At 56.5% G+C, this 8941-nt stretch overlaps 2 protein-coding genes across 2 annotated transcripts in view; one reads left to right on the plus strand and one right to left on the minus strand.

Moving 5' to 3' along the window:
* The window catches only part of SZT2 (SZT2 subunit of KICSTOR complex), a 53526-nt gene extending 49374 nt beyond the window's left edge, over nt 1-4152 (plus strand). Inside the window, 4 exon segments of the mRNA XM_056497290.1 lie at nt 163-664; nt 986-1102; nt 1205-1273; nt 3430-4152. Coding sequence (XP_056353265.1) covers nt 163-664; nt 986-1102; nt 1205-1273; nt 3430-3573 — 832 coding nt within the window. The 3' untranslated portion in view covers nt 3574-4152.
* A 587-nt stretch (nt 4153-4739) lies between these two features.
* Nucleotides 4740-7661, minus strand: HYI (hydroxypyruvate isomerase (putative)). Its single transcript, XM_056497291.1, has 8 exons — nt 7433-7661; nt 7245-7356; nt 6064-6178; nt 5848-5926; nt 5630-5679; nt 5385-5454; nt 5058-5192; nt 4740-4870 (listed from the first exon to the last, which is right to left on the minus strand). Exons 1-8 carry the CDS (start codon nt 7626-7628, stop codon nt 4782-4784), a joined length of 846 nt encoding a protein of 281 aa, XP_056353266.1. The 5' UTR covers nt 7629-7661; the 3' UTR covers nt 4740-4781.
* Between the last annotated feature and the right edge of the window lie 1280 nt (nt 7662-8941).

An 8941-nucleotide genomic window follows, 5' to 3' on the forward strand; every position in this document is an offset into this window, starting at 1 on the left:
AGTAGCACAGGCAGAGTTGTTGGTGTCTGGGGAGGATCACTGTGAGAACCTGGGCAGAGAAGCACCCTTTCTGGCAGGGGCAGAGGGGCCTGTGGTTCATTTGCAGTGCAGCCGAGAGAGGAGCAGTCCTTCCCCAGCTCAGAGGTGTCTCCTTGCTCCCAGGCTGCGTTTCTACGTCATCATGACCAGCCAGCGGGAGCTCTTTCCGCGGCTCACGGCCGACATGCGACGCTTCAAGAAGCTGCCGCGCTTGCAGCGGGAGGTGCTGGAGCCTGTGGTGGGCCGGGCAGCCTGGGAGGCAGCGGAGCCGGAGCCCAGCCTGGGCCGGCAGCCAGCGGCAGAGCGGGAGCTGTGGCAGGATGTGGAGGACAGCAGCGAGTTCTACGCGGGGGGCACGCAGGTCAAACTGGGGCCAGGGCTCTTCTACACCTCTCCGCTCTTCCCCTTGCTGGCCTCTGAGGTGGCCTCGGCCCAGAAGCAGCTCAGCAGCATGGTGCAGCTGGCCAAGTGCCACTGCCGCAGGGACAACCTCTGGAAGCGCCTCTTCCTTCTGGAGCCTCTGGCCTCTGACAAGCTGAAGCTGGGCAAGCTCTCGCTGGTGGAGCTGGAGGAGCTGCTCGATGCCGTGCACGGGAAATCCATTGCAGATGTTGACCCCCAGCTGGTGAGCAGTGGGGTGGGGGCACAGTGCACAGCAGCTGCTGTTCTGCTCTGGGGATGGTGTGGGGTGCCAGGTGAAGGGGCCTGCAATGCACGCCTCTTCCTGCTTGGTAGGAAGGTAGAGGCAGGAACACAGCTCCTAGCTGGCAGAGGAAGGGGGAGACTGCATGGACCTGTCTATAGAGAGGGAACAGCCCTCGGTCAGCATCCTCAATGGGCTGTGAGGGTTGCATCTGATTTGGGGTCTGAAGGCTGCTGTAGCATTATGGCTGCTGGTGCCATGGCTAGAGGGAGGCTGAAGATCAGGCCTTTTCTATGCCTTCAGGAATGCTTCCTCACCATGACAGTCTCCTGGTACCAGAGCCTCATCAAGGTGCTGTTGAGCCGCTTTCCCCAGAGCTGTCGGCACTTCCACAATGCTGAGACTGGCACCCAGTATCTGGTAAGACACAGCCCAGTGCCCACCTGCAGCCTCAGTCCCTGTGTCCCTGTCCTGGATTCTGTACTGGATCCTTTCTAACGTGTTCTGTGACTTTCCTGACAGGTTGTGCTCAACCAGAAGTTCACAGATTGCTTTGTTCTTGTGTTTCTTGATTCTCATTCAGGAAAAACGGTGAGTTCTTGGGAACAGAGCAACAGCTATGTTGGTTCAGGCCAGGAATCTGTCTAGTCCAGCAGTAGGAAAGGGAAGGTGTGCATGAGAACACGACCAGGTCAAGAAGCTTGTAATGCTTCCAGATGCTCTCCAGCATCTGAAAATCTGTAACTTAGGCCCATCCTAGCTAGAAGTGGCCTTTGTGTTTATTTAATAGGCCTCCATAGCTTTATTTCCTTTGGTTAATTTATGACATCCATGATTTCCCCTGACTTGCAGCTCCATGAGGCAATTGGAGTCTTGGTGAAGAACTTCCTTGGATTATTTTTGAAGCTCTTACTGTTCTTTCCATGTGATGCCCCTTTGTTCTTGTATTAGAAAACAGTGAGCACTTGATCCTCTTTTCCTTCACACGATTGCTTTTGGATCATTTTCTCAGCTGTCTCTCTATCCAGGCTAAGCAGTCCTTCTGTATTCAGTCCAAAGTCAGATCACACTGGGTCTGGCTGGGAGGAGTCACCAGTGCTGGGGGCTGCTCCTACCTAGGCATGAAGGAAGGGGACCTGCACTGTCAGGATCCCAGCAAACCTGCAAGGGCCTTTGCCTTCACTGAGCTTGAGGGCAAAAATACTTTGCATTCAGCTGTGCTCCCAGGCAGGGTACAGGATGGATCACAGGGAATGCAGCTCCATGTGAGAGCAGGGGATCTACAAGAGGCTTCAGTCCACAATAAGGCTTCTGCAGAGACTGCAGAGTAACTGGTGCTGTATAAAATAAATCATGTTCTATCTGAAAAGCAGGTAGGGGAGACAGAAGAGGTAGTGCTTGCTGGAAGGCTGCTCAGTGCCTCCTGCCACCTGATGGTCATAGTGTCACCTTGTGGTCATTGATATGATAAACCCAGACCATCCATCCCCTCTCCAGTGACTCTCATTTTGTAACAGAAATCCTTTGTTTTCATAACATTGTATTTTGTGCTTAGCATTCATCCCATTCTCGTGGCCTCTGAAAACTCTCTCAGGGTTTTATTTTTTGTTTTGTTTTTTTTTTTTTTTTTTCATTATCCCAATCCTCTTTAGTATTAGTGCCTCAAATTTTATCAGCATACTTCTCATCTTTGTACCAGACTTTTTAAAATACTAGGCAATGTGAGTCCCAAAGCCTGTCCTGAAGGCACTCTATCTGTAACCTCTCTCCATTTCCCCTTTCAGCACTGCCATGTTCTCACCTTTTAATTTTTCAGTTAATTCCTATCTTTTCAGCTTACCTAAATTTCCCATGTGACACCACATCAAATCCTTCCTGAATCCCAGATAAGATGAACCATGATTCTTTTGTCTAGAAATATTACCTTATCAAAGAAAATTTTAGCATTAGCACATCACTTTGGTAACACTGAGCGGCACTTCCCTCATGGTTCTGTCTCCTGCAGTCTACTCCAAAGCCTTGCATGCTGCTGGAGTTGGGCTCACAAATCACTTCCTTTCCCCTCTTAAATGATGGTGGAACATTTGGTGAAGGTACATTTGCTGTTTTGTAGGTACACAGCTCTTCTTATGGCTTTATCAGTTTGTAAGGGACGCTGGTTATTGGATGTGCTGCATTTCAACTCTGGGGAACATCCTGTCCCTGTGTCTTGCCTCTATGATGCTGATCTGATTGCACTGAGTCACATTTTTGTTCTGCTTCAGCTCCTGCAACCTCTGCCTGCTCCCTACTCCCCTCTGCCTTTGCCCTGCCTTTTCAGTACAGTCACTAGTGGAGCAGGCAGCACTTATTTTTAGGATTGCGGTTATTAATCTCCTCCCTTTCCCCATTTGTGGCACTCCTACTCTTCCCCTTAGAAGAAGAAATTTCCCTCTAATTTCCCTGGAAGCTCCTATTACTGTGGAGGCAGTAGGATCCCCTCCTCTTCCGTGGTTGGCACAACTGCAGATGCATGAGAGCTGGGACAGAGTGGGCAAGTCCTTGTGCCAAATTTCCAGCAGAAAAACTGGGAGGAGGCTCAAACATGCTCTGTCACAGGAAGAGGCACTAGCTTAGTGCCACTGGCATTTTGGGTCTTCTCCCAGTATTTGCCTAACCCTGCCAAAAAAGTGTCCACAGACCTGGGCTAGGGACTGCACAGTGCTTGTCTGCATCCTGTCTCCTGAGCCTCTCCTCCCTCCTGGCAGAGCCTCACCGTGGTTTTCCGGGAGCCGTTCCCAGTGCAGCCCCAGAACAGCGAGAGTCCTCTGCCACAGCTGGTGTCCACGTACCATCACCTGGAGTCAGTTATCAACACTGCCTGCTTCAACCTGTGGACAGGCCTGCTCTAGTGCCAGCACCCACGTCCTGGAGCAACACTGCACGGCTGTGCCATTGGTGACATGGGGAACAACAGGTCTCTGGGGGGGACCTGTGCTGGGCACTGCAGGCAGCACTGCCAGTGGCAATGTGGCTACTGACCTGAGGAGCCTGGGGACCAGCACCTCATTGCTGGCTGGCTGGTGTGGCCCTTGTGTGCTGTTTTCAGTGGGTTTGATACTGAATGGCCTTGAACCAAATGGCAAGGGCAGGAACTTGGCTGCTGCAGCCTGGCTGAAGCAGAGTAACTCTCAGGGACGTGACTTTGGCATCAATAGGTGAGTTCTGCCTGCTGGGAAGGCACTGGGAAGCATGCACAGCACCATCTTCTGCCCAGGGCAGCACTGCACAGTGCTCTGGCTTTAGGAGGAAAGACTTGACTGCAGGGCTGCCTGAATGGCAGTGAAGACAACTGCTTCTGGCCTTTTGCTTTCCTTGGGAGAGCATGAATGGGACAGGAAGGGTGAACTGGATCACAGGAAGGTTTTATGGAGGTATACATTTGAGCCATTGGTCTATCTGTGAAATAAACTGAACCAGATCCCTGCTCAGTCACTGTAGGCTGTGGAAGGCTGCCTGTAGAGGATGCAGAGCAGCCCTGGCTACTGAGGCTGGCTGAGTTTGCTCTGGAATCTTATTCTTGCTCCAGGGCAGGAGCAGCAGGGCAGTCAGCCTTGAGTATCCGTGTGTAGGCAGCTCCCAGCCTGTTACCTTGGATCAGACAGCCTGGGAGGGGACTGCTTGCTTCACTTGCAGCCCTGCTGCAGAGTCAGTGCTGGGCACTGCCAACAGCCTTGAGAACTTCAGTACCTGGAAGTCCAGAGTGTTCTTTCCACAATTTCAGGCACTAACTGGAATGCTCCCCTTATTGGGGAGACTGGAAGCCTCTCCCTGGACACCCCTGCAGTCTGGAAGTGAAAAGTTTTCTGTATACCTGAAGTCACCTACAGTGGTGCCTGAGCCATCACTAAAATCAAACATGCTGCAGGTGGTATTTGTATAGATGAGGGTCCAACAGCTTGAGCTGACCCAGTAGAGCCTGGGGAAGGCAAATTACATAGATGCTCCTAACTTCATTCTAGGAAATCATCCCACTCACCACACTCCCTTAGTCCTAGAGAAGACACATGCTCCTCTGTTAAGCCATTGTTTTGTCTTTTATTCTCATAGTTTTCTAGTTTTACTTGGCTGCCTTGCTGGTCCCACCATGCTGCAGCCCTCGGCTTTCCCAGTAGGACCTCAGCCAGCCTAGACCTTCCAGAGTGTCTCCTGCAGTGACAGACAGGGTCTCCTGCTGTAGCTGGAGCAGCTTCTGTTCAGGACAGAGCCCTCAGCCCCAGGGAGGGATGACACCCACAACCTGGGCTTCACAGGACCTGTCCTGTGGAAAGGCACAGTACCCAGCCAGCTGCTGTGCTTGGAGGTGCCTGTGGGCTCAGACCTGCAGGGTACTCACCCTTGGGAGCATACTCGCAGCCCACGTAGCCAGTGTAGCCAAGGGACTCCACGAGCTCGAAGATGTAGGGGAAGTTCAACTCCCCAGGGCTATCGGGCTCGTGCCGCCCTGGTACCTGTGCAATCTGGATGTGACCTAGGGAGGGACAGGGAGAGGCCATGCCCAAGGCAGCCCTGCCTGCTGCCTTCTCTGGCCCTGAGACAAGGTGACCCAAGAGCAGCCACACACCCCCAGCCAGCTACAGCAGAGCCTGGAGTAGGAGGGTCTCTCTCAAAGCCACTCCTGCCCCGTGGCTGCAGTGGGGTTGGTCTGGGCACAGGGTGTTACCGATGAGCGGGAAGTAGGTCTCCAGGTTCTGTGACAAATTGCCATCCATGATCTGGCAGTGAAAAAGGTCCTAGGGGCAAGAGGGAAGAATAGAGGGTGCAGCTGTTCAGCAGTGAGCAGTTAAGGACAACCATCCTGTGGTCCCTGTCCAGTGTCCCAGGAGGGGTGAACAAGCCCATGGCCACCAAGACTCCTTTGTGGACCTGTGCAAGTTTTCCTCACGGAGAGCTTCAGTGCTGACTCACCAGCTGCAGCTTCAGGTTGGGCCGTCCCACTTTCTCCAGGATGGCAGCAGCTAAGGGGACAAGAAATAAGAAAACATTGCCCCCAGGGTGGAAGTTTTGCAGAGAAGCCCCAGGACCCCCCCCTTTATCTCCCTCCTGGTGAAGGAGATGCTGAGGCGGTCTTTCAGACTTTGGAGATCCATCTCTTCCTCTGAAGGAGACTCTTGGTGCCTGCTTACCTTGGTGTGGGGTGTTCAGATAGTAGCGAGGGTCAGTGATACGGTTGTTGATAGGCTCCAACAGTCCAGTCATGTCTTCCTGTAACACAGTAATGTCACCCTGTGGAGCATCCTGTCATCTCTGCAGCAGGAAACATAACCTCCCAAGGCCAGGCTCATCTTGGCTAGCCTAAGAGCTGCACACACAAAGCAGGACCCAACCCATTCCCCACTTACCTGGGACAGGAGGTCAGCAGCGTATCTGAGATTCTCAATGAAGGTGGTTTCCATCTCACCTGCCACTGCAGCCCGGTCTGTGCCCAGGGGAACCCGCCCAGCCATCACATGAATCCTACAGGCACAGAGACATAGTCACAGGCAGCAATTGCAAACAGCTGGCCTGATCTAATACATCTTCTACTGATGGAAAAGGGAGCCAGGCTCTGGGAGCAGACACAGAAGGGGTAAGAAGAGCCATCTCTCCTGCAGGAGGCAAAACAGCAGCCAGCCAGGACACAAATCTGCACCCTCCCACCTCAATACACAGAGGGATGGCTTTGAATCTTTTGCCTGACAAATCACAGACCTTCCTTCTTCCCTCAGAGCCTTCAGCTCTTTCACCTTGGGCTCTTGCTCCCTGGGAGGCCCCAAACCAGCATGCTGGGCAGCTGGTGTGCTGCTTCTGCCAGGGCCTGCCCCATGCATGGGGCCACTGCCTGCTGGCTGTGAGCAGGGAGGGTACAGTGCCCTGTGCTGGCCTGCCCGGCCGTGAAAAGCTTGAGTGCCAGGCTGTCTTCAGCCACCATTAGGAGAAGGTGAACAGTAGAAACAAAACCCTTTTCAATGTGCCTGTACCAGTGTGCAAATGGTGCTGGGCAGCCTCTGGCCTGCCTAGCTCATGCCCTCCACAGGGCTTTGGACTGAGTTGCAACAGGAAAGAATAGTGCAAAATAAGTGCACTATAAAAGGGGCCTGTTGGTTTTCTAAAGGGAGCTGTGCCAGGCTAATTGCATCTTTTACGGTGTCTCTGCTCTGCTGGAGTCAGCGTGGCCTCAATAAAGCTACTCTTGTGGTGTCCTGGTGGAAAGGAGTGGTGCAGTTGGGGAGGAAAAAGGGAGGATTATCCTGGGGACTGTAGTGCGGAGGTGGGAACAAGAGCCTCTACTGAGAAGGGCAGGGTCAAACTCGTGCTTGGCAGCACTGGGTCCGTTCCCAGCGAGCACGCTGAGGCCGCTGGGGTCTGCCCGGAGCTGGCTCCGTCCCGCACGGCCGAGCAGGAGATGCTGCCCGGGAGGAGCTCCGTGACCCGGCAGCGGGAGGCACTGCGGGGCGAAGGGCAGGCTCCGCTCGGGGCAGCGCTGGAGCAGAGGGCAGCAGAGGAACCCCCCGGCAGCCGCGGGGGTCCCGTTCACACTTACCTGGGGCAGCCCACAGCCCTGGCGTAGCGCACGGCCGCCTCCAGGCCCTGCCGGAACGCCGCCTGCCGCCCGGGCACGGCCGCCAGCCCCAGCTCGCCCGCCTCCGGGTCCCCTGGAGAGAGCGGCAGGGTCGGCGGAGCGTCCCCGCCAGCCCAGGTCCATGGGGCAGCGGCGGGACGCGGCCGTACCGGGGGGGGTGTTGAGGAGCGCGATCCGCACCCGCGCCCGCTCCGCCGCGGCCCGCAGCTCCTGCGCCGGGCAGCCCGCCGGCCAAGCCGCCTCCACCGCTCCGAACCCCGCGGCCGCCGCCGCTTCCAGCCGCGCCGGCAGCGCCGGGAGCTCCGGGAAGAGCCACGAGAGGTTGGCGGAGAAGCGCAGCGCCATGGCGGGCGCGGCGGGGGCGGGTCGGGGCGGTGCTGCCGCCGCCACTCCGAGCGCCGCGTCCCGCCCGGGCAGCGCCGGCCCGCCCGCGGAGCCCAGCGGGACAGGGCGGGGACAGTGATGGGGCGGTGATGGGGTAGTGCGGGGACAGTGCTGGGGCAGTGCTGGGGCCAATGTGGGGACAGTGCTGGGGCAGTGCTGGGTTAGTGCGGGGGACAGTGCTGGGACAGTGCGGAGGCAGTGCTGGGGCAGTGCTGGGGGCAGTGCGGGGACAGTGCTGGGACAGTGCGGAGGCAGTGCTGGGGCAGTGCTGGGGGCAGTGCGGGGACAGTGCTGGGACAGTGCGGAGGCAGTGCTGGGGCAGTGCTGGGGGCAGTGCGGGGACAGTGCTGGGGCAGTGCTGGGTCAGTGTTGGGCCCTGCCGCCCGCGGCCGTGGGGGAGCGCCGGAGGGTCTGCGGGACAGGCCCGTGCTGGATCCGCTCTGCAAAAGGGGGTCTTGCCAGGTGTCGGCCTGACACACGCAAAGCGCCCTCTTAATTGGTTTCCTGGGGAGCTTGTCTCTGACAGCGTCTCATTATGCGAAAAACGCTCTCTCCTTGCGTTCCATGCTCTGCATATTTTACCATATAATGCTCATCTCCACTTCTGCAGAGCAGTGGCTCGGGCTCGGGGTGTGACCCCGGCGGTGCAGCCCCCCGCTCTGTGTCCCCATTCCCCCCGCTCTGTGTCCCCATTCCCCGCGCTCTGTGTCCCCATTCCCCCCGCTCTGTGTCCCCGGGCTGCACGGGCGGGGTGCGGGTCCTGTCCCGCCCATGCCCGGGGGCTGTGCCCTGGCTGGCAGAGCGGGTACCACGAAACGCGGACATTTTGCAGCCCCCTGTGTTCAGCTTGTTCCTGTGCCGGGGGAGCCCTGCATGGTCCGACTCCTCTGTCGCTGCTGCAGATGCCCTCTACAGCCCCAGGCAACAGCAAGCGCCAGGAATTCGCTGTGTTTTGGGAGCCCAGCCTGGGCAGACGCCAGCCACAGCAACAGGTTTTTGGTGGTGATCAGGACAGTGCCGGTCAAGGGGACAACAGTGGTGAAGCTACCCACTACGGAGTCTCAACTCAATTAAAGCTATTGATTAATCAATTAGAAGAGGCTTGACTTAACTTCTCAGTAATAATCCGAACTGTCAGTTGCAGGGAGTGGCATCCATGTCCTCGGGATGCAAAGGGGCCAAGATATGAAAAGGCTTTCCACAGGATCGGCACCAACCCAGCTCTGCCTCCCCACCTGTGTCCCCACGAGGCTGTGCCCAGCCTCATCAGCCCT

The sequence above is a fragment of the Oenanthe melanoleuca genome, chromosome 8 (genome assembly GCF_029582105.1).
Source record: "Oenanthe melanoleuca isolate GR-GAL-2019-014 chromosome 8, OMel1.0, whole genome shotgun sequence".
Taxonomy (NCBI): domain Eukaryota; kingdom Metazoa; phylum Chordata; class Aves; order Passeriformes; family Muscicapidae; genus Oenanthe; species Oenanthe melanoleuca.